Source organism: Rhinopithecus bieti, unplaced genomic scaffold (assembly GCF_001698545.2).
Source record: "Rhinopithecus bieti isolate Rb0 unplaced genomic scaffold, ASM169854v2 scaffold_32760, whole genome shotgun sequence".
Taxonomy (NCBI): Eukaryota; Metazoa; Chordata; class Mammalia; order Primates; family Cercopithecidae; genus Rhinopithecus; species Rhinopithecus bieti.
In genome coordinates this window covers 557,899-585,891 of record NW_016813956.1, presented here as the reverse complement: position 1 = coordinate 585,891, position 27,993 = coordinate 557,899, and the positions used below count along the sequence as shown (strand labels likewise).

The 27,993-nt window shown below is 43.5% G+C and overlaps 1 protein-coding gene and 1 pseudogene across 19 annotated transcripts; both read right to left on the bottom strand.

Annotated features, from left to right (window-relative positions):
• Positions 1 to 7: 7 nt before the first annotated feature.
• BTN3A2 (butyrophilin subfamily 3 member A2) lies at positions 8 to 27,993 on the bottom strand. 19 transcript variants are annotated; one of them, XR_001880896.1, is made up of 13 exons: positions 27,800 to 27,993; positions 25,057 to 25,117; positions 24,840 to 24,929; positions 24,196 to 24,543; positions 22,506 to 22,787; positions 20,005 to 20,205; positions 19,680 to 19,819; positions 18,753 to 18,799; positions 18,329 to 18,355; positions 17,338 to 17,617; positions 11,563 to 11,704; positions 10,720 to 10,920; positions 8 to 754 (listed from the first exon to the last, which is right to left on the bottom strand). XR_001880896.1 is itself a non-coding variant. In XM_017849176.1 (11 exons), exons 3-9 carry the CDS (start codon positions 24,922 to 24,924, stop codon positions 18,759 to 18,761), a joined length of 1,005 nt encoding a protein of 334 aa, XP_017704665.1. In that variant the 5' UTR covers positions 24,925 to 24,929; positions 25,057 to 25,117; positions 27,800 to 27,993; the 3' UTR covers positions 14,598 to 17,628; positions 18,329 to 18,355; positions 18,753 to 18,758. The 19 variants fall into 19 exon arrangements, 4 of the variants coding, with proteins under 4 accessions (XP_017704665.1, XP_017704664.1, XP_017704666.1 ...); XR_001880895.1 differs by lacking the exon at positions 8 to 754 and adding an exon at positions 6,705 to 7,076; XR_001880893.1 differs by lacking the exon at positions 8 to 754 and adding an exon at positions 7,455 to 9,143.
• LOC108513391 (butyrophilin subfamily 3 member A3 pseudogene) lies at positions 14,598 to 16,908 on the bottom strand (annotated as a pseudogene).

The following is a 27,993-nucleotide window of genomic DNA, read 5'->3' as shown; positions in this document are numbered from 1 at the left end:
CAAAACTCCTAAAGACTGCATGGAAATCTCTTTTATGATTGAATCATGCATTTTTTGTCTATCCCCCGCCTGTTGTATGTGTATGCTGGTTCAGATTTTTCTGTATTATAAATATCTCTGTAATGAACAAATTTACATATGAATCTATAAGGCACATCTCTTTCTAGAATCTCTAGAATAGACAGCTTGAGTTGGCCAGAACAGATTTTAGAGACTTTTTTGCCCTTTTCTGACCACAATACATTCTTAAGAACATGCAGTTGGAATATTTCTTCATTTATGTTGTCTCCCTTTCCTTCCACCAAATCCCAACATCTGCAGGTCTTTATTCTTTGCACTACTTGTCTCTCCCCCCGTACCCACGAGTGTGTGGGGGTGCCCATGCAGACACACACACACACACACACACACACACACACACACACACAGGCACCTCACCCTTTCTCTGGGTGAGTACTCTCCCTGCATGCCCACTCACCGCTCTCAGTGATTCAGCCACAGTCCTCCCAGGTATTGTAACCCAGGCTGTAATCAATATCCCCTACTTACAACTTAGTATTCCCCTTTGAAAATCACAGCCCACTGAAGAAGGGTCGTTAATATAGTTCTCCATTCTTTCTACTACGGTTGAGTCTCTCATTCCGAAGAGAGGAAAAAGAAAGCAGAGGCTGTCAGGTCACCGTGAGGAATTGGAATAATCTCTCTTTGGAAGAATTAGTTTCTTGATTGGCTCAGAGGTGATGTTTCTCATCAGCTGCTGGGAAAAAAAACCACTGAGGAAGGTTGAAATGAAAACTGAAAGTACATTGAATTGTACACGTTGAAGTAAAATTCCAGCCCTACCTCCCTTACTGTTTGTGTTTCTGTGTTTATCTATTTGAATCATTCTTGCAAGTACATGTATATAAGTATTTCTATGTATTTACTTGTCTTAAGTCTTTTATCATAATAGAAATATAAGCAGAACAAAATGGGAAAAGATTACAATGTGGTGAAGAGAGACAGATGTGCACTAATTAAAATGCTATTGTGGCAGTTTGCTAACATTTGCTTGCATGAATATGGGTACATGGAGGAGGAGGAGATTTTACTGCAGAGTCAAATAACATATAAATGGAAAGAAAGCCAGACACAATGCACATTTTCAAGCACCTCCAACATCCAGGCTTAGGATCTGTTATCAAATAATATAATTTTTCTGGTTTCCAGAGGCAGTGTTGCTTGACATGTTTTACCTTTTTCGGGAAATTTTTAGTGCAGGTGTTTCTGAGCATCTTTATTCATCCTTAGCTCCTGGCTTGTGCTATATAGTATTTTCCTGTGTATTTGTTTATCGTGCTGCCAGTGGAGTACATACTCTCTGAAGCTGGATACTAGATAGACTGTGAATGCCATCTCTGTAAGAGGTCTGTGGGACAAACTGGTACTTCCTGTGGCCTAGGACCTCAAAACACACTTTTTGGATTTGCAAGTCAGTGATCAAAGCTCCTAAAGCTAAGATGTGACGGGCTGATGGAATTTGATTATATTGTAAATGTTTGAATTTAGGCTGTGCAGTATCTGGTTGAGATGGCTGGTTGCTTCTGAATCATACATTCCCTCTTTCCTCTTGGTGATAAGGCCTAATTTTCTTGGGTACTGCAATATGCTCTTCCATCTCATAGTTATTGGAGACCAAGGGATTAAGTTGAAACCAATAGTTTGTAGGTGAAAGTTGTGGGCTTGTGTTTCTCCCAGAGATCCTTCAAAAGGGAGGCCAAAATAGCGGGAAGTGTGAGGGTACACTCTCCATACTTCCTTCTTCCTCTTGCCTAGGATGTAGACTTTTGAACTGGAGATGCAGCAGTCCTCTTGGGACCATGAGGCAACCTTGAGGTTGGAAGCCACATGCAGAGACAGCAGAGAATGAAATCAGAAGAAGGCTGGGTCATGAATGACATCTCTGAGCAGCCACATCAGCCCTGGACTGCCACCATCTGAATTCATTTTACATGAAAACAAACAAACAAACAAACAAAACAACAAGAAAACCCTTGTTTTGTTTAAGCCAATGGTATTTCTGGTCTCTGTTATCAGCAGAATATCAAAATTTTTCCCTCCCCTTTTTCCTTCCCAACAGTTTATCATAAAACTTCTAAAACATAAAGCAAAGGTGAAAGAATTTTCAGTAAATACCAATATAACTACAATGTAGATTATAGTGATATAGTTAATATTTTACTAAACTTTTTTACTTTATTATAATCCATACCACTGATCATTCCCTATCCATCTATCATCCTTATTTATTTCATTATTCATTTGCTTATTTTTAAATTCACAGTCTATCAGAAGCTGTGTTGCTTGAAATTATATCAGTAAGAAAAATCAACCGACCCTAGCCTGGAGGATTCAAGTCGCTTTGACACAGAGAAGCAGCTGAGATGCTAAGCTTCAGATTAGGAGTTTCTGGGCCCAATACTTTGTATCGTTGAACTCTGTAGTTTCCAAAGTATGAGGCCCGTGGGTCCATTTCTCATGCAGTCCTTTATACAGAACTCTGGGAAATAAGTCTTGGGAAAGAAATGGATGTGAAATGGGGCAGAAATGAATTCAGTGATTCAACAAATTTTTATTGAGAATCTATCATCTAGTAGGTCTCAGCCACTGAAGTTTAAAATTAGTGAGGAGGGGTTGCATAATGGAGTGGATAAGAGCACTAATTCTCAAGCCAGGTGGCCTGTGTGACCTTGGGTTAGTTACCTAACATCTCTGTGCCCCAGTTTCCCTATCTCTAAAATAAGGATGGTAATAGTACTTGACTTTTAGGGTTGCTGTTGTGAGGATGGAATGAGATAATGCATGCAGTTTGCTTACAACAGTGTATCAAAAAATAAATAAATAAATAAGTCACAAGAATGTACGCTAAGTGAAAAGTGCACTTAGCCCTCCTTCAAGACCTGGGCACTTGATCCTATCTTCTCTTTGTCTTCTATGAGACCAATTCCAGTGTTCTGCATGCAATAGGTGTGGCAAAATGCCCAGAAATCTGTCTCCTTTACTGAGTTAGTCTCATCAAGAAATATCCATTTCTCATGGTTATCTCACCTCTTGTTGCCATTAGGAACTCCCATGAACATGAATTTTCTTTCTGCTATATCTAGATATCTGTCAGCACGTCACATGCACACTGGCTTACTATCTGCTGCCTCTAGGCTTTTTTTTCTATCTTCATCTGTTTTCATCCACAACTCATTAGCCCTGGAACCCAAAGCCAGTTTACTAACTAATCATGTTTGTTTCTTTGTCTGTAGGGTGGAAATAAGACCTATTCCATAAGTTATTTAAGGAAGAGTTAGCACAGCACCTTCATGTATTAACCCTCAACGCATTTCATTGTCTTCCATTCTGTAAGTTTCAATTCTGATCCTTGCATTGATGACTCCTGAACCCACTTCCCCTGGAGACAACATCAACAGTTGCCTGCTGTGGAGTTGGAGTCTCACTTTAAAGGTGAAGGGAAAATCTCTGAAAAGTTTGACGTGAAAAAATGTATACATTGAAAATAGCAGTGGGGCAGGTACAAGGGAAGATGGGAGGTAGGGGGTGCCATTTACATTGTATTCTATGGGATGATGCCTGCTGGGGTTGCATAATATATCCTGTCCTCTTCAGTGGGCCAGATGTTAATAGGTAGGGAGACCTGGAAGGAAGCTACTGTGACACTCTAGGTAAGAAATGATGATGACTTGGAGATGGGGAGAGGAGTCTGGATCAACTATTAATATTAGTACTAACAAATATTTACGTAGAACCTACTATCATGTTGGTACTGTGCTTTGAGATTTATATATATTAATAAGATTCACAACAACACTAAAAGGTATGTTATTTCCCACATTTTATATGTCAAAACTGAGGTCCAGAGAGGTAAAACGACTCACTAAGGTCACATGAGTAGTTTCTTTCTGAGCTAGGCCTTGAGCCCAGCTGTCTGCCAAAAGAATCTGTGCTCAAACCACTAAGCTGGACTATTGAAAGGAAGTGCAAATAGCAGGACTTGGCTAGCAGTCAGATGTGGTGGGTTAAGAGAGAACAAGAGAAGGCTAAAATGACTGTTAGGTGGTGTCACTCACTCAGATAATGATGGGTAGGCAGGGTTGATGGGAATTTAGTTTTGGACACACATCTCATTGTGAGATGCTAGTGGGCACTGAGTTCAGGGAATGCATGGGGCTGGAGACAGAAATGCAGGTGACGGTGGGGTCTGCTCATGGGATAGAGCTCTGAAAATGGATTGGATCCTACAAGAGTATATGTACTGTGAAAAGAGAGCCCAGGATCAAAGCCTAAGGAATTTCAGCAGTTCTGGAGCAAGTGGAGCAAGAATTCTGAGAAGGATCTCCCTAGGAGTAGGGAAAGACCACAAAGAGGGCCTTGGGGATTGATGAGGCAGATGCCACACAGGAGGGAACACCTACTCAGGCAGGTCTATGAAGAACTCAGGGTTGTCCATAAAGAAAAGACAGAAGTGTATAAAGACAAGCGAGGCCCAGTGTCTCATAGCTATAATCCCAGCACTATGGAATGCTAAGGCAGGAGGATCACTTGAGCCCAGGAGTTCAAGGCCGCACTCAGCTATGATCACACCAAGAACTCTAACCTGGGTGACAGAGCAAGATCCTGTCTCTCTCTTTAAAAAAGCATGGGGGTGGGAGGGAAAAATAGAAATGTATAATGGCTTTAATGGTTGGGAATTCAGTAGTAACTGATAGAACAATGTTTATGGTGTGGTACAGCAGTGGCCATCATCATGGCAGACAGTGCCTGATGGCCATGCATGTGTTCTCTTTCTGAGACTTTGCTTGTATGGAAGTAGACTCCTAGAGAGAGGCAGGTGCAGTGTATTGCCCAGTGAAAGGGGAAGCAGGCCAGTTACAATGGGAGAACCTTGAGTTTCTTATATGTTGTATCCTACAGACTCTGGAGTGGACCCCTATGATTACTCCTCCTGCAGTTTGTAGCCTGTACTTTCCCTGAGGGTGAGCTGAACCTGTGGCTTGCTGCTAACCAATAAAGTATGGTAAAGCTGATGGCATGTCCCTTCCATAACTACATTATGTAGTGTAACACTTTGTCTTGCTAGCTGACCCACTCTAGAGGCTCTATCTTCCTGGCTGGCTATGAAGAGGAAAGGAGTCATAGTGGGAAACCCATATAGCAGGGAGCTGAGGAGCCCTTTAGGAGCAGACTCCAGCTTCAGCCTGCAGGGAGCTGGGGCCCTCAGTCCTACAACTGTAAAGAAATGAATTCTGTTAATGACCTGAGTGATCTGAAAAGAGGACTCTCCCTCAGTCGAGACTCCAGATGAGGCTACAGCCTGACCAATACCTTGACTTTTGCTTTCTGACATTCAGAGCAGAGAAGCCCATTAAGCTCTGCCTGGACTTCTGACCCACAGAAACTAAAATGATAAGTATGTGCTGTTTTAAACCACTAAGTTTGTGGTAATTTGTTATGCAGCAATAGATCACTAATGCATTAAAGTGAAACAGGCAGTGGCAGCAAACATGAAGATACAGAAGGCAAAGAGAATAACTTGTATTTCATTCCTGACCTGTTGCCTGGACTGCACATTTGTTATTATTACTATAGTTTTATGTATGTATGTATGTATTGAGATGGAGTCTTGCTCTGTCTCTCAAGCTGGAGTGGCCTGATCTCGGCTCATTGCAAACTCCACCTCCCAGGTTCAAGTGATTCTCCTACCTCAGCCTCCTGAGTAACTAGGATTACAGGAGCATGCCACCACACCCAGCTAATTTTTGTATTTTTTTGTAGACATGGAGTTTCGCTATATTGGCCAGTCTGGCCTTGAACTCCTGACTTCAGGTGATCCACCTGCCTCGGCTTCCCAAAGTTCTGGGATTACAGGCATGAGTCACCATGCCTGGCCTGCACATTTATTACTGACCTGCCTACTCTGCATCTCCACGGGGATCTCTAGTAAGTTCCTCAACCTGAACGTGCCCAAAAGTGACCTTGAATTCCATGCTGGCTCCTCCTCTGGCCTCCAAAATGCACTTCTCCCTCAGTTTCCTCATCTCCCTAAGTGCCAACTCCATCTGTACCGTTTCTTAGGACCATAACCTTGTGGTCACCCTTGATGCCCTCCTTTTTCACATCCCACATTTAAGTTTATCAGCAAAGCCTTTTTACCCTGTCTTGAAAATAAATCCAGCATCATATAATTTCATGGCTCCTCCCTGGTACAAGTCACCGGCATCTCCCCTCTGAATCACTGCAATAGCTCCCAGCTGGGTCTTCAGGCTTCCACCTACCACCCCTACACATAGCCCATCTCCGTCTAGCATCTGACGTAAGTCCAGTCCCTTTTCTGCCAAACTTTCCAGTGGCTCCCCTTTCAGAGGTAAACTGCAGGTCAGCATGATGACATTCAGGGCCATATATGATCTGGCCCTCAACCACAGAGGTTGAAAGAATCACATATTATTCAGATTCATTGAATAATATGTCTATTTGTAAATGCAGTAATATGATTTTGGACTATTTTTTTTCAGTCCTGTTGGATTATTGAATTGTCTCAAACCTAAAGTGCTACCTTTCAAGCCAGAATTTTAGATGCCTGATTGTGTTAGTCAGGGTTCTCCAGAGAGACAAAACCAATATGATACAGATATAGACATATATGTATGAGTGAGCGTTTATTAGGGAAATTTTCTCATGTGATTATGGAGGCTGAGAAATCCCATGACAGCTCGTCTGTAGGCTGGAGACCTTGGGATGCTGGTAGCATGGTTCAGTTTAAGTTCAAAAGCCTCAGAACTGGGACGCCGATTGTGTAAATCTCAGTCCGAACCGAAAGACCTGAGAACCCAGGGCATCCTGGTACAACTTCCGAAGCTGAAAGGCTGAAAAGGCAGGAGTTCTGATGCCCAAGGGCAGAAGAAGAAAAATGTCTCAGGGGAGAGAAGAATTTGTCTTTCCTCTGACTTTTGTTCTGTTGGGCCTTCAGCCAATAGGAAGGGAGAATTTCCCACTGACATACATGCCAATCTCTTCTGGAGGTCAGCATTCTGGAAACACATTCACAGACACACCCAGAAATAATGTTGTATCAGTTGTCTAGGTATTCTTAATCCAGTCAAGTTGACATCTAAAATTAACCAGCACATGGATTAACTTCCAGGATCCACTATTCTAGTTTCCAAATATGGTCTGGGGATTCCTAGGGTGATCTCTGATATACTGTTAAGGAGCCCCCAATGTTAATACTATTTTCATTATAATATTAATAATATAACATTTTTTGTTTATGATTTCATTCTCTTGGTAGGGTACAATAAGGTTTTTGGGGGCCTATATAACCTGTGATATACCAATAGATTTAATACAAAAGCAGATATGAGAATACAAATGTCTTCTATGAAGCCAGACATTAGATTTGGAAAAAGTTAACCAATGTCACACTTCTTGTTCTTTTGTTTAGACACAATAGTTGATTTTTTTCACAAATCATTCTATTTATATTAACCTGTAATTGGTGCATTCATGGTATTTTAACACGAATTAGTAAGCTACATTTTAACATTTTCTGTTTCAATCATAAATGCCGTAAATATTAACAAATACCAACCCAAATAAACAAAAGCTCCTCAAGGCCCTCAGTAGCTATTAAGTGTCTTAAGACATAATTAGACCGGGAAGTTTGAAGCCACTGGTGCCCTCATTGAACCTGAATGCTGACATAGACCTGGTCCAGTACTACTCTGCTCCACCAGGACCTCAAACCTCAACCACACTCAAGGACTAACTACTGACTCCTTGTTTATTGCAGGGACACAGGAGCCAAATCACATCCACATGAGTCCATGTTCTTCATTCATCTTCGTCCCAGGTCCAGGCCTGTGGGTGTGTGCTCTGGAAATCCTGGGGTTGGGTGGAAATGAGCCATCATATCCCAGGACCCCTTAGCTGTTATGGTGGGGCTTAACCACCGTCACAACCTTGCTCCCTCCCAGCTCTCTGGTTCTACCTCTTCTATCTCTGACCTGCGTATCTGTTTCCCTCTTCCCTCTGGTGGTCCTGTGGATTCTTCTCTCTTCTCACATCCTGGTGACCCCTGCTGGCCTCATTCCAAATCCACAGCATCTGGTGCCAACTGGCATATTGGGCTCAATATCGCCATCCTGATGTTAAACAGCAAGTTCACTGCCAATCAGCTTCTCACACTTTCTTCCTGGCTGGGAGCTGTGTAACACCTAGTTCCCTATGCCTGGATGTCAGATATAAAAGAAGTTCCTCTTCAAAGGTTTGGCTTGTTTAGTGCCCTTGTTCTTTGTTCCCTACTTATAAGGCCAAACTAACCTCGTTATCCTTTATGTCTCCCTGTCTTAGTTTCAGTAAACAACTTTTCCACTGATCCTTACCTACAGAGCCCACATCTGCTACTCACTCTGTAAATTACCCCTCCCGTTGCAATGGCTCTTCCCACAGAAACTGACCTTCCAACCAGTGTAACCACACCCCTGCCCCTTTCAAGTTAGCTAATCAGGTTCGGCTTAGATTGTGTGGTCCAACTCTGGTGAGTGGTGACTGAACACAGAAGCTGGGACAAGCAGCATTAGGAATAAAAATTCTTTCCCTCTTTGTTTGGTGTATTCTTGTGGTGACCAGACTTGCAAGCAGCACCCTTCTGCAGAAGTAAATTGCCTAGCTGAGAAAGCTTTTTGCCAGAGTGCTGACTCTTCTTTGGGGCACTGAGCATTTATTTCTAACACTGGATGCCATCCCATAGTTACAAGCAAAGGAATTACTAAAGCTACAGCCTAGTGAGGAGTGAACAGGGGCTGAGGTCTGGACTGGGTGTGAAAGAGGCAGCTGGAAGATGTTCTCTTGTGTGACCAGAGGGGAGGAGGGCATGTCTTCCACCAGGGGCATTATGCAGTGGCTGCTGAGATGGCCAGGGCTTGCCTCCACGGCTGTGAGACCAGGGAACTGATTCTGTGGGCCATGGTGGGTCCCCGATCTGTGAACTGTCAGGCCTCTTCAGGCATCATGATCGCACATGAATGCGGAGCAGATGAAGATGCAGCTGTCACAAGACTGTAACTTGAAGAATGGCTTCAGGGGCCTGGAAAAGGCTGAACGGGGAAATGTGCAGATGTGAGATCTGTCCCTCATGTTGTAGAAGGAGACGTCTCCAACTTCATACTCCAGGAAGACGCCCAACCGGCAAAGGGGCTCATTCAGAGAGAGAATCGACTTAGCAGAGGTCAGGGCCCAGTATTTGCTTTCATACAGCTCCAAGGTCCAGAAGCCATTCTGAGGAAGTAGCAGGACATCCTATTTCCTCTCAACGCTGTCTCTACAGACCCCCACAGTCCACTCAATTACATTTTCCACCTCCACCTCCCAGTAATGTTTCCCTGAGGCGAAGCTCTCCCGGCCAGGACACAAAGCTGACTGTTGAAATCTCTCTGGGTTATACAGCCCGCTCTCCCTGGAGGGAGCCAATGTCACACTTCCTTGGTCGTCTGATAAGAGATCGAGATGAGCAGTGTCTGTGTGCAGGACCACACTGGCTGCAGAGGAATTCTCAGGTTTAGGCCTTGGGTCTCAGGAACCCTCGGGATTGTGTGGTTCCTGGTCCCCAGAAAAGTCTCAGAAAACTACAGGGGAATCCCCGTGAAGGGGCCATTTCCACGAAGGCCACCTGATCCCAGGCAGCTCATACCCTGAGAGTTACTGAAGCTGCAGGGTTTTTTGTTTTTGTTTTTGTTTTCTTTGAGACGTAGTTTCACTCTTATTGCCCAGGCTGGAGTACAATGGGTGATCTTGGTTTACCGCAACCTCCGCCTCCTGGGTTCAAGCAATTCTCCTGTCTCAGCTTCCCCAGTGGCTGGAATTACAGGCATGCGTGGAAACCAATTTTGCATTTTTAGTAGAAATAGGATTTCTCCATGTTGGTCAGGCTGGTACTGAACTCCTGACCTCAGGTGGTCCGCCCGCCTCAGCCTCCCAAGTGCTGGGATTACAGGCATGGGCCATGGCCCCCGACCTCTGAAGCTGCACTTCTATCTCTCCAGAGACAGAAGCAGCACCCTCAGGTTGAGAAGAATTGAGGTTCTTTGAAATCCAGAGAGTTTAGGAAACGAGCCCAAATTAATGATTCACACTTTCTCTCAGCATTCTAAGATCTATTCCCTTTTCTATTCAAGACCTAGGATCTCTGGGACTTTTTTTAGTTAGAACCTTTTAATTATCTGGTTCAAACTAGCACAGAGGCGTTATGTCCTGCTCCTTCTCTCCCCAGTTGATCAACTAAGGTGAGTCTTTCCCTTCACACTGTCCTGGAGGGTAAAGGGTCTCTTCATTGGTTCTATGTGTTCCTTTTACCAGATGACAACTGATTTAAATGACTGACAAGGGCACCCTTCAAGGATAAAGAAGGAGAATAAATGTCCCCCCCAAAAAAACCTGTTGCCTGAGGGGTCTGTAGGCAAAAGTAGGGAGGAACTATTTCCATCTAGTTTTGCTTCAACAACATGGGTCTGATGTCTGCAGGTATGACTTCTGTATACCTATTGGATCAACAAACTCCAAATGGAAAAAAGATTCTGTCCGGGGAAAAGGGATTTGACCAGGAAAGGAAAGAAACTGTGCTAAACGAACTGGGGAAAGGACACATGGGTAGATAGAGGAAATGGAGGTGCCTACCTAGGTCCATTTCCTGTCAGTCAGTGCGAGAAACACTCCAGGCTCTGGGCATTCCGCAAGCTTCTCCCATCTGCATTTATTCTCATTCAGTTTACCTTTCTATTGTGTTAAAATGATTTCCTCTATTCTCCATGGTGAAATATCTGGTTGTGACATTTTGCTGTTTTGTCCCAAGTTGACAGTGGCAATTTTGAAATTCACCTAAAGAGGAAAGGTCCATGTGTCATGGTATCTGGTAAAACTTGGATTCTGTGGTGCTTATGGGCTGAGGGGCTGTATCATAAGATGGAAAGTGCTCATTGGGAGTGGGCAATTGGGTTCTGTGCTCTCCCATTCACCCAGATGCCTCCCCTGGCAGGCTATACACAAAGTATCAGTGCTCTCTTAGAAGCAGAAAGGCATTTCTGGCCACCTATTTGTATACCATTCTGTGAGGCTTATTGGGAACCTTTGTAGCCTCTTCCCCACATGGGCCTTCAACTATACATAGTCTACACCATCCCTAGTACATAAATTGCTAAGACAGCATTGTCTTCTTTCAAATTGATCCAGAATCAAAGAGCAAAAACCAGTGAAGCATATATATGGGAAACCTCTGGTAATCATGCATTAAATTATTCCAAAAGAGAAAGGATCCTGGGATGTAAACCATAGGGTTGATTGAGAGCTGCTGGGATTCCCTGACAGAAGAGCCATGATGCATCACTGCTGGGACACTGTTGATGAACTGACCCTAGTTCCCTGCTGTCCCCACTGGGTCCCTTGCTCATCTTGTCTAATGAGTCCCGTTAGCTGGCTGGTGGGGAGAAAGCTGAGATCTGAGGGAACATCAGGGGCACTCACCAGCATATAAGAATGTTCTTCTCCATCTTTAAGGGACAGACAGAGGTGAATGTCATGAGATATTGCTAACTGAGCAGAACTCAAATTGTACATGGAGTAGTTCAGGAAAGGCTAAATTTACGCAATTCTTCTTGAAGTTGCTCTGAAAAACAAACAGAAACAAAATCATGTCTTCAATAGAAGAACTAAAAGAAGTTGGGTTTATAGTAAACAATGCAGGAACCGTCCTTTCTATGAACAACAGCATCTCCCTTCCCTCATGCCTAGGGCACTGTCAGAAACCAGAAATGATATATGATCAGGTGGCTGGGTAGTACTGGTACATTGTTACACTTGCTTTTGCTCAACCATTTAGTACTTTATGTAGCCAGGTAAATGAATGCAATGCCAGAAGAATGAAAGAACAAAAGCTCTGAGATATTCATTCCAAAGACATGAGAATTCCAAGTCCTTGCTGCTGCTGCCATGCATTTCCTCTGTCTTCCATACACTGGTACCTGGGAGAGCTGTGTCTTTTCTATAATGGTGAACTGTCCTCCTACTCTTACTCTTTTTTTTTTTTTTTTTTTTAATTAGAGACAGGGTCTCACTTTATTGCCCAGGTTGGTCTCGAACTCCTAGGCTCAAGCGATCTGCCTGCCTCAGCCTCCCACAGTACTGGGATTGAAGGCATGAGCCACCATACTCGGCCTCTTTTACCTTGTATTTGAAGTTCTTTCTTTTTCCACACATTCTTTCTCCAGTTCCTTTAGTGCAGTTTCTTTCCTTTCCTCTTCAAACTCCTTTTGCCCTGACAGAATCTTTTTTCCCTTTTGCAGTTTGTTGATCCAATAGATGCATACAGCAATGAATATCATCAGAATAACCACGATAACAGGCAGGATCACCACACAGGGAGACCCGCTGGGCATAACAGATTCTCAAAAGGCAGCCAGAAATGTCCACTTAGTTTGAAACAGAACATCCAGGTGAGAGCGCCCCTAGCAGCACATCTCTAGAGCTCCTCAGCCACCTGCTCTGTTAGTTTCTCCCTCAGAAAACTTGGATGGACAAAGTGATGCTGGCTCAGCCCTGGCTGACACCTCAGTGGCTCCCAGGGCCAAGGCCCAGAGGTAGCAAAGCAGAAATATCTGGAGTCACTGTGGGAAGGACCATGGTGCATAATGCTAACCAGCCATGCTGAATCAGCACAGCCACCACCCTGCCTCAAGCCACCACCACTCACACCTTGAATACTCCAGTGCCCTCCTTCTTGTTCTGCCCTTACCATCAGTAGTCCATTCTCAGCAGACCAACCCAAGTGAGATCATGTTAATTTTTAGCTCAAAACCTTCCAATACTTTCCATGTCACTCGCTGTGAAAACCAAAGGCTGTTTGTGACTTGCAATGCCATGTAGAATGTGTTTTCATTGCCTCTGTGAAGTCATCTCCTCTCACTTCCTGCACTCACTCCATTTCAGCCACAGCAGCATTGCCTTCTGGGGGTTCTGGAAACTGCCAGACATGTTCCTTCCCTAGGTCCTTTGCATATTCTTTGCCTGTTGCTGGGTTGCTCCATCCTCAACCATCTGATAGTTCCTTGCCATCAGATGGGATGACTCCATTTCCATCTTTACAACGAAGTCTTCCCTGACCATTCTGTTAATAATTGCAATGTCTCATACCCCTACCTCTCTTTATTCCCTCCTTGCTTAATGTTTCCTATAGATGTTCATCACCATCTGATAGAATATATGGTTAATTATTTAATCACCTTTTGAAGGAAGAGATCTTGATATATTTTGCTCAGTGGTTTATCCCTGGTTTCTAGAACACTGTCTTGAACATACAATATGCTTCTTGAGCATTTGTTGAATGAATTATTAGTGTGTATCAGTAAGGATTTTCCCCAGCTCTGTCCCTTGGAAAATCCCCTGGTCAGGAAGGGGTTCCTACACATTGTGAGGGGCCTCGGGTACCACCCTCCAGATATGCACTCCAGCCAGATGCCCCCACCCTCATTGCCCCTCATTTCAGCGGGGGGATCAGAGCCCAGTGCAGGGGAGAGATATCAGGGCTCAGCTAAAAAGCAGTGATGTCTCAGTGCCTATTGCATCTCTTCTGTAAAGAGAGAAAATAAAGGAAAAAAAGAAGGAGGTAGGAAGCAAGAAATAGAAAGGAGAAAAAAAAAAGATGAGGATAAGGAAGAAAGAACGTTGATGTTAGAGAACACCAGGAGACCAATGGGCCACATAAACTGTGAGCTCTCTAAGAGGAAACAATCCCATTGCACCCTCTTCTTTGTGGTCCACCTACAGGCCCCATCACAGCACCAAACATCTATCTGTCTGCTATAAATGCTTGTTCAATTTATCCTGCCAGACTTATTTTCTCACTTCAAGGTGGGTGTTTCAACTCCAACTTCAAACAGGAAGGTTTTGGATTTCACTTTCTTCCTCTGGGACTTCTTAGTAGACCTCAGCTTCCAGAAACTCTAGAATGATAACGAGGAGGACAGAAATCTGCCAGGCAGGCAGAATGCTAAGAAATCTTTTGACCTAAAGACACTGACCCTTCTGTCTAGTTTAGGGCTTCACATAACCACGGCTCTCTAACACCCATAGGAGGTGACGGTTTTTAGGAGACTTGACATGGTAGCCTGCAAAGCCAACTCTAATCCTAATTCACACTGTTTACCTCCCAGAGGCTCCATCTGTTAGGGAATGTCTCTTTTGTTTTTCTTTTTTATTTTATTTATATATTTTTTTAGGGACAAGGTTTTAGCTCTGTTGTCCAGGCTGGAATGCAGTGATTTTAGCCTGGTGAAACTCCTGTTGGACTTCTGACCTACAAAACTGTGAGATAAGTTTGTGTTGCTTTAAGTCTATGAATTTGTGGTAATTCAGCTGGCTGCAATAGAAAATGGATACAATGAGGGTGTTGGGCAAAAGTTGCAATGAGGTAAACTAAATCTGTGGTGAGTACAATGGGTATGTAGACTACTCTGCTGTGCTGAGTAGACTTATTAGAGTCCAGAAAAAGCCAAGCTGAAGAGTAAGCATTATTAACAAATTTATTGAACAACCAGGGCTTGACAAGCACATGCCAAGAAGAGGGGATACAATGGTGAGCAACAATAGTGATGATAATGAGGAGTAGTTTTCCCAAGCAGGCAGCAGTTGAAAGGAATATGGTTTTAACATCCACTAATGAACAGGGGTGGATAGACCCCTTTCCAGCAGACTGAATCCATAGAGGGATTAAAAATATCCCTGCAATTCTTCCAGCTTCCTTCATTCAAATTTCTTGTATCACAGAGTATTTATTCTACCTGGAAACCTTGACTATAGGAAGGCTGGCTCTGGCTCCACGATCACTTATCACATTTGTTGGGGAGACATATCTGTCTCATGCCCCTACCTCTCTTTTCCCTCCTTGCTTAATGTTTCCTATGGATATTCATCACCATCTGATAGAATAATTAATAATTAAATAATTAATTAAATAATAATTAATAATTAAATAATAATAATTAAATAATTAATTATTTAACCACTTTTGAGGGAAGAGATCTTGATATAGTTTGCTCAATGATTTACCCTTGGTTTTTAGAACAGTGTCTTGAACATACGATATGATTCTTGAGCATTTATTGAATGAATTATGGGTATGTATCAGTAAGGATTTTCCCTAGCTCTGTCCCTTGGAAAATCCCCTAGGCAGGAAGGAGTCCCTCCTGCCAGGGGGGCAGAATCCTAAGAAACCTTTTGACCTAAAGATATTGACCCTTCTGTCTAGTTTAGGTCTTCCATAACCAGCACTCTCTACCACCCATAGGAGGTGATGGTTTTTAGGAGACTTGACATGCTAGCCTTCAAAGTCAACTCAAATCCTAATTCATACTGCTTACCTCCCAGAGGCTCTGTTACCTACCAGGGCTTCATTATACATTGAGTGCGGCCTTTAGTCTCTTTCCCAGTTACATGTCATGTGGCCTTTAGTCTCTTTCCCAGTTACACGTCACGTGGGTACTGTGAGGTTATTCTCTCAACCAAGACACTCTGCAGAGCTAATCCAAGGAGTGCTGGGTCTATTGCTCTGACGATCAGCTGCGAAGGAGTCAAAAGGAGTGCCAACTCCACAACCACCTACAATGATCCTTACCCTGGAGCTGTTCTGGGAAAAGAACCTCAGGGCTACAGGTGTGTTTTTCCCATGGGGGAAGAATCAGGGTGGAAAAGAACAGGCAAATGGCCAGAGACTGAAGCTGCCCATCTTCCAACTGCACAAATTACTGTAGGAGTTATGTAAGTTACTTAATGTTGCCCTGCCTCAGCTTCCATACTTGCAAAATGAGATTACCCAACAGGATGTTGTGAGGATTAAAGGAGTGACATCCACCAAAGCTCATAAGACAGCACTCAGAACATTTTAAATTCTCCATTAATGTTAGTTATTGCTGTTTAGATCTCTCTCTGTTGTTTACTAGTCATGCCAAATTTGGAAAGTTAATTCACTTTTCTGTACCCCAGTTTCCTTATCTGTATAAAGGGGACAATAAAGTGGTATGAAACTCTAAGATTTGGCACACAGAATAAAATAGAATGAATATCAGTAAAGTGCTTCAGTGTGTGCCTGTAGCTTTATGGTTGTGATTGGTTGCTGTGGAGGGGGAGACCCTCAGATTCAGGCTGGGCAGAGAGAAGCAGAGACATTATTTCAGCCTGAGGCTCCCCACTTTCATTAGCTAAGCTTGGGCCACTGGTGTCTCCAGGGAATGATCAGGCACTAGGTCAGGAATGAGGGAACTCTCTACTTCTTTTGGCACCCGGCAAAGGTCAGGGCAGTGGGTTCCTAGGTCAAAATTCTGAAAATGGTATACAGAGACCCAGAAAAGGAGATGTCCAGGAAATTGTGAATATGCGACCCATCCATAGCATTGCAGAATGACATATCTCCAGTCTCATAGACCCGGAAGATTCCCGATTTCCTAGGGGCTCAGGAAGTGTCAGGTTGGTTCTGAGCTTAGTGAGAATCTGGTACTTATTCCCATCAGTCAGTCCCATAGTCCAGAATCCGTTCTCAGGTGTCGTTTTGACCCAATCTTTTCTCTGCACATTCTTACTACACACCCCTATATGCCACTCTTTCCTGTCCCCTACCTCCCAGTAATGTCTCCCTGACGTGAAGCTCTCACAGCCGAGAACACAATAATGCCAATCAAATCTCTCAGGGTTGTCTGGCAGATCCTGGGGCTCCTTGGCACGCTGCACACTCCTTTCGTCCTCAGAAACAAGGAGGATGGGGTTTGCTGTTTTGGGATCCAGAATCACATCTGCTGTAGAGAGTCTGAGTAAGTGTCCATGGGGTCAAGCATTTTTCCTGGATTTCAGAGCCTCAGCATGCAAGGCCTGGGCTGTGCTGAGGAGACCCAAGTCCAGAGCCTGACGTCCCTAACCTGCCCTGAATGTGACTCTCTCATTGATGTCAGGAGAGAAAGCCCCAGGTATCTTGTGTCCAGAGGGGAAGAAGAGGGTGAAATGAGAGTTGCCTCAGCATCTGCCTAACCCAACACCCTGATGTTGCCTCAGGAAGCAGCAAGGATCCTCTTTCTACGTTTTTCTTGTTTCCCTCCCCACATTGACTCTGCCCACTAATGCTTTATGATCAGTGATTAATTTTCAACCTTCATTCGACCACTCATGAGCTAAATGAGTTCCCCTTTTCTGCAGTCTAGTTTTCCATACATCCAATTTATTTAACAAGGTGGAACCTCATCTGAATCATTTCCTCACCTGAAAAATCAGATTAAAACACGAATCTCTAGCGTTGTATAAGGCAATGATGTTATGTACTCAGCCCACAGCAGGGCATGAAGGAAGCTTCTGATCTTCTAATAGCTGCAAGGCAGTCTCTGTGCTGGGCTCTATGTGGGGCCTTATATGCCCCAGATTCACTCTCTACCCTTCAGCTTTCTTCACCTTCTTCTGGGCCCCAGGAACCTGTCCTTTAAGAACAGTGCCACTGGGCTCCCTTGTCCTCTGGTTTGCTGTTGGGTTTGGCCAGTGGGAAGCCCTGAGAGAAGATTGGAAGAAGAAAGAAAGGAGAGACACTCCATTTAATTTCCTGCTTCCTCCCTGCCAGCAGCAGCTGGTGCTGCTCTAACAAGGCCTGTCGACTCTCAAGAAACCCTCTCTTTGAGCTACTTTTCTCTGGGTTCCAGTAACTGCCTCCCCTCCCTATCCCTCGCAGGCTAGGTGTGGAGACAGCTCCCCACTGTTGGGAATCATGGGGGCACTGCACTTTTCCTTGTTGCTTTCTCTTAACCCTCCTTTCTGGAAACCTTGTTCAACTACCCAGTTTGAACTTGCCATCTGTTTCTTGCTAGGTTCCTGCCAAGCAAGTTCATTATTCCCTCCGTCTTCGCCTCAGCCCCCATGAAACACAGATTGCAATCATCATCTAAAAGTGTGGAGGCCAAAGCTTGGAAGCATTAAATCCTTTGAGGAGACACAGGCAGCAGGTGGCATGGGAAGCCTAGGAAGGACAAAGTTCTTTGCGCAGGCATCGCCTCCTCTGTTTGGCATTTCCATCCTCACTCTCCATGCAGTATCACTCAGTGTGTGTCTCCTTCCCCTCAGCTCCACCCTTTATGTATCTTCCTACCCACAAAGGATGTCAAGGGAACTTTTCTTCCCCAAATCACAATAGTTGGAGAAGAAAAAAGGAAAAAGGAATATAGTTTCTCAGGTTGTTGGTCCAGGGAACATACAGTGATTTACTCACCAGATTTGAAGAGGGCCATTTTCCATTCTGAAAGGAAGGAGACACAGATAAGAAAAAGGTCAGTATTCTTGTACTTTTCCCACTCCATTCTCCTCTCACTACATGTTTTCTCTCTTTTTCTTCAGAGTATCTTCCAGGGTCCAGCTTCCCTCCTCTACAGCTCTGATGGATCAGGGGTGGCACCTTCTCAAAAATGTCAGGCTAGGCTCCCTGTGTCATGGTATGTGCAGGATGCATGGCCAGGCTTTGCAAGGGAGTGTGCTGGATCAGGAGTTTCCCAGAGGCTCCAGAAAAGCAGAGGTGAACCCCCACCACACAGAAATTGAGTCTTTGGATTAGATCTAATTAATCCAGCAGAGAACATCCACGGGTCACAGCAGAGAAAAGGTTGAAATATTCAGGGCACGTGACCCAGCAAACTTACAGAGCATCAGGCTGACTTATCAGTATCAGACGAAGACTCCTTTCCACCTACAATGAAAGAAAGGTAGAGGTGTCACCTGAACTCTGCCTTTTCTGTGTTGGCCCCGTCCCCTTCTTTTTGCGTCCATCTAGTCTTTCTTTTTTTTTTTTTGACCATCCCACCCTTCCCCATGGTCTCCATCTGCAGGTACAATTCTTTCTTCACCTCTTCTTCATATCAAGTCTGGGAACATCGACTGAGTGCTAGTGGCAGGGCAGGCACTGTGAGAGTTCCTTCCCAATGGGGTCCAGCTCATCTGTTTTGAATCTGTACCTGGGCATAGGTGTCACCATGTCTATATGTGAATGTCTAGGAGTACAAGATCCATCCTTCTCAATCTGTATAATTTCTTACCTTGCTCTAAAAAGAATTTGGGAAATTTAAAGAGCAATTTCAGGGACTAGTTTTTGAAAGCAATTATGATCAATCTGTACCAATTGAGCCACTGTGGCTACTCCTCTTTATTAGACATACTTTTCTCCCTCTCGCTCTTCTGATTTTCTTATTTCTTAAATCTTCCATTCTTGTTTTCCTTTCAACAGCCTCTAGATTGTGGAAAACAAGTAAGTTTCCTGCCATAGAAAATGCACCTCATTCTTCTCTTCCCTCTTCCTTTTGAAGTGTAACCCTGGATATTCTTCAGTGCTTCTTAGAGCTTAAGGGTCTGTAGCCCCTAGTACAAAGAGATTGAAGACCTCTTTTTTCTTTTTTTTCTAGAGAGAAAAACCACTGGGTGGTTTCTCCAAAGAGCCACACTTGTTTTCTTTTTCTGAGTAAAGGGATCCAAGACCACTTTTCAACCCTGGGATATGACTTATGAGCTGGAAAATAACGAAGCAGAGAGAGAGTAATAGATTTGAATTCAGAGAAAATGTCAGAGCCACTCACGAGTCAAGTACTGGATTTTTCTCCTCTCTGCAATGGAATGAACAGGGAAGAGTCATCAAGGTGCTCAAAGCCGGGATAGGAAGACATGCCCGGGTCTCTGGGGGAATGGGAAAACTTACTGAGTTCCTCCTGGAGGCTCTCTGGAAAATAACCAAAACCAAAAAACAAAAACAAAACAAAAAAAAGATGAACTGTTATGGGTAAGGTGGGTATTTCGGGAAATAAACCTTAAACATGATGCGGTGCCAGGGTGGGGGAAAGAGGTGAGGTTTTCAGGCTGGGGCACGCAAGCCTGGGGCTTAGATTCTCTGCTTGCGTTGGATACCTCTTAAGCTTATTTCCTGCTTTGTTGCAGCATATCCCCGTTCTTTCATCTCTTGCTCGCTTTCTATCTCACTGGATAAAGCAGTTATTTCCTTATGTTGTCTCCACAAGAAGTAACTGGCTCCACCAAGAAGCAGCAGCAAGATAGGCAGGGTCCCTGCCAGGGCTGTGATCCAGGGCTGGGCACTCCTGAAGAAGGGGTCTGCGAATGGGGAGAGCTGTGGGTCATGGGCGCTGGTGCACTCAGCCTCCCCAGCCTCAATGCCCCAAGTTTTAGCTGCTCAGACCAGGTTGGGGGCAGGGAAGCTATCTCATGAGGTTAAATAAGGATTCTCTCCCTAAAGTCTCAGAGGACTATAGATAAGACTTTGGTAAATCCTCACTACAAGCTTCTACTATTACTTATCTTGAGATGTCTGCCTCTCACATGGAAAGTAACTTGAGCAGAGTTATACACATTTTTTTCTAAATATTTTTTCAATAGGTAACACATTTACATGGTTCAAAACTACATATACATAAAGGCATGCAACTCTCTCATCCACCCAGTCCTCCCTCCCTCCATGTATTAACTTCTCCTTAGTCCACTTAATATGATGCTTAGGAACATAACCTGTGGAGTCAGAGGGCTTGGGTTTAAATGCTGGCTCCCCCGTGTGACTAGCAGTGTGATGTTGGACTACTACATAACCTCTCTGTTTGTAGTGGCCTAATCTATAAAATGAGGGTAATGATAATACCTATCTCCTAAGGTTAGAAGAATTAAATTAATACTTATAAAGTGCCTGATGTACAGTGAGTGTTACAAAATTGCTTGTTGGAGTTTAAAAATGTAAACTAAATAACCCAATCGAGAACTAAAAAAAGTAAATTAAAGTATATTCTTATTTTCCTCTTGTTTAAACTAAAATAGCATTCTATACATGTCCCTCTGCATCTTGCTTTTCTGTGAAAAGTGTACCTTGGAGATCTTTCCATATTATTATAGAGAGAATTGCTTCTTTTTCCTTTTACAAACTGGGCACTATTCCCTTGTATGGAAGTTCCCTGGCAGTGAACATCTGCACAGTTTCTAACCTTGTGCAATCGTAATCAGTGCTATAAGAAACCTTTTACAGGCCGGTTGCAGTGACTCATGCCCGTAATCCCAGCACTTTGGGAGGCTGAGGCAGGTGGATCGCTTGAGGTCAGGAGTTCGAGACCAGCCTGGCTAACATGGTAAAACCCCATCTCTACTAAAAATACAAAAATTGGCTGGATGTGGTGGCACACGCTTGTAATCTCAGCTACTCGGTAGGCTGAGGCAGGAGGATCACTTGAACCTGGGAGGCGGAGTCTGCAATGAGCCGAGATTGTAACACTGCACTCCAGCCTGGGTGACAGTGAGACTCCGTCTAAAAAACAAAACACAACAAAAAACAGAAACCTTTTACATGGATCATCTCATACAAATGCAAGCTTGTCTATCAGATAAATTCCTAGAAATGGAAGTTTGGATCGATAAGTATGTAGTTTGGATAGATATTGCTATCGAGCCCCCAATAGAGGTTGACCTAATGCACACCAAAAATACAGCAAGTTACACGAAAAAATGACGGAGAGTCACTGCCTTCCTACGTTCCTGTGAGAACCATGTATTATAAGCCAAAGCAGTTTTGTTTTGATTTTTGTAAATATCATAAGTGAAAAATGATTTCAAATGTTTCCCTAATGAGTGAGAATGAGCACTCTTTTGTGGGTTATTTCCTTTTCTATGAATTGATAATTCATGAACTTTGTTAAAAATTTTTTTACTAGGTTTTTATTTTATTTTATTTTATTTATTTTTTGAGACAGGGTCTCACTCTGTCATCCAGGCTGAAGTGCAGTGGTCTGCTCTCAGCTCACTGCAACATCTGCCTCCTGGGTTCAAGTGATTCTCGTGCTTCAGCCTCCTGAGTAGCTGGGATTAGAGGTGCATACCACCACACCTGGCTAATTTTTTGAATTTTTAGAAAAGATGGAGTTTCACCATGGCCAGGCAGGTCTCAAACTCCTGGCCTCAATGATCTGCCTGCCTCAGGCTCCCAAAGTGCTGGGATTACAGGCATGAGCCACCATGCCTGGCCAAAACGTTTTACTAGGTTTTTAGAATCTCCTTCTTATTCAAGGAGATCAGCTGTTTCTCTATGATAAGAGTTTGTGTATGTATATATATGTGTGTGTGTGTGTGTGTGTGTGTGTGTGTATACCATTTTGTCATTTGACATTATATAAGGAGCTTATCTGAATGTTTTTCCCCCAATTCCCATTGCCTGTCATACTTTCTGGCAGATAGAAAATGTGTTGTGAACACCTTTATGGAGGAAAGAATCTCCCCTGGAACAAGGCAGCGCCTCCAGATCTGTGCTTTGGGCCTTATATTCAGTGCAGAGACCCAGGTCTACCACAGATACTAACACATCCCCCTTCATTCAACTGCCACAGCTCAGCTCAGAAACCTGAGGCCAAGCACGTACTGACCTGCGATAGAAACGCTGGCTGTCTTTTCCAGGCCAAGGACAGCATTTCTGATGATGCAGGATACACTCTCCCCGGAGCCGCCTCTCATGATCACAGATGCTGCTACTGCATATAGGCCCACTCCGTCTGCAACCACAGGTGCTTCCACAGCTGGGATGTTCTGTCCCTTGGCATCGCTCCACTGTATTTGGGGTTGGGGATACCAGCCAGTGGACCTGCACTCCAGATGGATCCCTCCATCCTCATAACCCTTCGCTTCAACATGAAGATTAGAACCCAGTGCTGTGGAAGGATAATTTGGCCTAGATTCTTGATAGCTCTTGCATTAAGGAGGGTCTCAATGGGAATCAATGGCAGACTCAGATTTGATAATTCAAGAGAGATTTCATTCAGGAGCTGTTTACAAAAGTGTGGTCATGATGAGGGGAAAACTAAATTTGCTAGTGCAGTATCCCAGGGTCAGTAATGTGTGGTTATTCCCACCCACACCAATTACCAGAGGGAGGAGGAGAGGAAGCTGTTTTGAATACATAAAAGAAGAGATTCATGCATTGAGGACTTCCTTTAGAGGAGCTGTTACTTTCAGCAAGGCAATGCAGCCAGCCTGAAGGTACCGTGCAGCAAGGAAGCCAGGGATTGAGCATCCAGATTTCTTCCTCTTCTCTTCCTACGATTGTCTGCTGCTAATTCCCTTAAACTAAACCCAACCAGAAGCCACAGGGCAAGGGACTGCACTGAGAAAGAGAAAAGCTGTCCCAACATAGGGAAACTGACACTGGGTCTCCGTGTCATCCTGTTGAACATAAGCAATTTCACAGAACACAGACAATGCACTTTGTGACTATGATGGATCATGGGAAAAACAAGACCACCCCACATCATGTGTGAGCATAGAGAAAAACATGAACACTGTGCAAACCACAGCAATGACCAAACATCCCCCATCGGCAATCAGGGATTGCCGCCCTTCATCAATTACAGCTTTAGTCTCACCCTGGTCTCCTTCTTCCTACATAAGATTGATTAAGGTTCTCACTCATACAGTTAACCTGCCCACACCTTCCTGACGGCATCTCATCCAGAGCAAAAGGCTAAGTCTATAAACTGCCCCCCGCCAATCCCCTAACACAAGCCCAAATTGTATACCAAGTCTGCTCCTCTAATTCCTTCTTACTGAGACCCCCACCACAGCTCCCTATGATGTGTATTCTTCCTCACTGCAACAAGTAAGAAATACAGCTCGTTCTACTACAGGAGTATTCCTGGGGATGACTGGTTGGAAAACACTGGCAGCAGATATAGTCACTATTCCACCTCCCAGGGCCCATGGTACTGTGTACTTGGAGACACAACAGAAGCCGTCTGTTACACAACTAAACCAAAGTGATGGTGTACCAGTCACTGAAGAGATGGTTTCTAATGTTTCCTATCCCTTGTCCTTCACTTTCCTTACATCTCTGGTCGCCAGAGGAAAGGAGTTCTTTACTTGAGCATGTAGGGTACAGCAGGAATTCTTCCTAAACGAAAACCTGTGTCTTTCTCAAGGGCCGCAGAGAAGCTAAGCTGGAAGGCAGTGCAGGCAATCGCTAGTGATCAGCCAGGAGTGTCTGCAGTGCTTTTGGAAGAGGAACTCTGCATCTGCTCTAGATCCTACAGAGAAGTGTTCTCAGAACAAAACCTGGAGGCTCACCTGCAACCTTCAGCTCCACCAGGGCTTTTTCATAGAAGTCACCATCTTGGAAATAGCACAAGTACTTTCCACTGTCAGAGGCTGTGACATTGTGTATTCGGAGAGCAGCCTTCCCTACAGTGATGCCATCCCGTAGAATCGAAGTTCTTCCTCGATACGGTGCACTCTGCCTGTCTTCCACTTCCTTTCCATCTGCATACACGTTCACCACCTGCCTTAGGCTGGAACTCACCCACCTCAGCTCCATGGTCTCTGCACTCATGGTCGGGAACAGGTGACAGGGCAGATCAGCGTCTTCACCCACCATAGCCAGTATGGGCCCAGAGGGTCCAAGCACAGAAAACTGAGCTGTCAGCACAAGGGGAAGGCTCCATCAGAGGGTTTTGGATTTGGGGTCATGAGAGGAAGGGTGCTTCTCAGACAGGGAAGGCTAGATACAGAGAACCTAGAGGGGAAACCATTCCTAACAGAAGCACCATTTGTCTCTTAGTGACACATGATCCTTCAGGTTTGGATGGACTTCAGGTATAGGAAGGAGTTGAAGGTTCTAAGAGGGCATTTAGGTAATTGTCTGCTTAATTATGTAACTGAGGTAATCGTCTGCTTCATAAACATAAATGTGGAAACATGGAATCGTTCCCTACCTGAGCAAGGAGTGTGCAGCTGGACCAAGAAGAAGGCGACATGAAAGCTGAGCAGAAGGAAGGCCAGGGAACTTGCCATTTTCATCTATGCTGCATATCAAGAGACACTAGAAGGTGTGAGACAGACACTGTGGCCTGGAAGAAGCTATAGGATTCTGCGTGGAAACGTCCACTTCCCCAGGGCTAACTCAAGTATGGTAACTGAAGAACATCTTACCTCTGCCAAAAATGTCTGTCCTTGAGTGTCTTTACCTTTGAGTTCCAGTATGGAAAACCATCTGTAAAAGCAATATCTGTTATCTGATCAGGAAATCTCTGACTCTACTGCATTAAAATATTCAGAATCCTATCACTTCCCCACACTTCCCTTGCTAGGTCCAAGCTTCCATCATCCCCCTCTGATTTATGAAGGACCCTCTTCACTGGATTCCCTGGTTCCACCCTTGTTCAACTCTATGGGTGTCCAACACTGTGGACTCCTCAAGGGTCAAACTCTTGGCCATTACCATGGTCAACTCATGGCCTGGTGGCTCCTGGTGGATCCAGGCAGATTGCCTGGTGCAGGCTCTGAAGTCATTCAGGGGCTGAACCCACCACATTTAATCACAAAGACATTGATTGGGAGAGCTTTGAATAAGACCAGACCTTACTCATCTTTTCTTTCTTCCCTTCATAAAGTTATTCAACAAATATTTACTGAGCACCCACAATGGGCTGGACCACTATGGTAGAGTTAGGGACACAAAGAGGGTAGACAATAGGTAAAGGCTCTAGAAGTCACAAGCTTGATGATCTTGGTCATGGGACAAAACCATTTAAACTGTAGTTACTCAAAAATATCAAGTATGAGACTTAGAATGTGCACAATTGGCCCCAAAATTCCACTTCCTGATGCCTACTCCAGCAAAGTACTTGCATGGGTGCAGAGAGAAGCCTCTGTGAGAATGACACTGCAGCACTATTTTTAAAGTATGAAAGTGGTTACCAACTGAACCAGTCACCCACAAGAGACTAGTTAGAGGAATCCCTATGATACAGATGTATGATACATCTGCCTGTCTTCCATATATCATAGGGATATGATACATCCCTATGAGGAAATTCAAGGCAGCAGTTAAAAAGAGTGATTTAATGTCAATAGCCTGGACAATAGAGATATACTAAGTGATCAAAAAGTACCTTGTAGAACTATACTAATAATTCAATTGAAAACAAAAGCAAAGCTACACATTTCTGCAAAACTATATATGTAAATGTCTGAAAAAGCCTAAAAAGAGGAATGCTAAACTGAAGATTGGAGGTTAAGTGAATGAAAGGACACTTTGGCCTTTTGCTTCCTTTACTTTTAAAATTATTGGAATGCTTTAAATTTAAAATTTTCATGTATTAGTTAATAATTAATAATTATTATGAGGAATAATAGAGACTGGAACATATTAGTTGCTCAGTAAATACTAACTCCTCAACAGTTTCTCCCAAAACAAAGGAGCATGAGGCCTGTAGCCATAATACCAGCTGCTGGGGGTCTGGGAATGGCCTCTGAAAACAAGGTCTGCAGAGGCAGGTGGGGACAGATGTAGAGGAAGCAAGGGAACAGAGGTCTGTGCAGCTGGTCATGCTCCACCCCTGCCTGGATCTTGTATCCACCATCAGACTAAACATTATATTTCACCACATCTTCTGCTTCTCAAAACTGCTCTTTATGCTCCTAAAGAAAAGGAGGTATTATTATTATTAGTCCCTAAGCTAAAAATTTCTCTGCTGTCCTCAGAGGGAGAACTTTTATTTTTTAGGTTATTTATTATTCATTCTTTCTACTATAGACAATTTTGCTAATAAAAAAATATAAAAGGAATATAACCTTAAATACTCTGTAGTTATAATCATATACTTTGCTAATGGAAGTGAAAATGTTTCTGGAAGCATTTGGCCATATATACATGGCAAGGGCCTTTAAAATGTTGTGTCTTTTGCCCTCAAAATTCCAATTATAAAAGTTAGCATTGAAGAAAAAAATTTAGAGATTGATGCAAATATTTAAGGTTAAGGCTGTTTAATCTAGTAAAATCTATAGTAACAAAATGTAGAAACTCAAAATCCAAAATAAAGAAAGAGTTTAAAAAACAATTGGGGTTTTTGTTTGTTTGTTTGTTCTTTTTCTTCTTTAGGAGCGGCTTTCTGAGTCAGATCAGGCTCAGAGAGACTCTCAATTATTATATATTCATACAATGTAGTAGCTTGTAGCCATGGGAAAGCATGCTTTAGGTTTTGGGGAAATGATGAATGGAAAGAAAACCAAGTACTATCCCTAAAAGATACCAAAAATGGTTTAATAAAAGGATCCAGTGTTATTAAAATTATAAAGAATTTCACTTAATTAAAATTATGATTCCTAATGGTTACATGGAACATATTTTATGATTGAACCATGCATTGTCTATTCCCCACCTGTTGTATATGAATGTTGGTTCAGATTTTACTATATTATAAATACTTCTGTAATAATAAACACATTTACATATAAATCTATAAGGTACTTCTCTTTTTTTTTCCTTCTTCAGAATCTCTTAGAATAGATGCCTTGAGTTGACCAGAACAGATTTTAAGGGTTTTTTGTTTTTGGTTTTTTTTTTTGCCCTTTCTGACCACAATACGTTAAGAAGATGCAGTTGGAATATTTCTTCATTCATGTTGTCTCCCTTTCCTTCCACTAAATCCCAACCTCTGCAGTTTCTTATTCTTTGTAGTACTTCTCCTGTCTTCCCACGTGCCCATATGTGCATGTGCAGGTGTGTGCATGTACACACACACACACACACACACACACACACACACAGAGGCACCGCAGCCGTTTCTCTGGGCGAGTACTCTCCCTGCATGCCCACTCACCACTCTCAGCGACTCAGCCCCACTCCTCCCAGGCATCGTAGCCCAGGCTCTAAACCATTTCCCGCACTTACCCCTTGGTGTTCCCATGGGAGAATCAGAGCCCACAGAATAAAGATGGTCAATCAATAGTTCTCCATTCTTTCTATTACGGCTTAGCCTTTCATCTGGAAGAAATGAAAAAGAGAAAGCAAATATTGTCTTCTAACCATGAGAAACAGTAAGAGTGGCTCTTTGGAAGAAATAGTTTTTTGATTGGCTCAGAGGT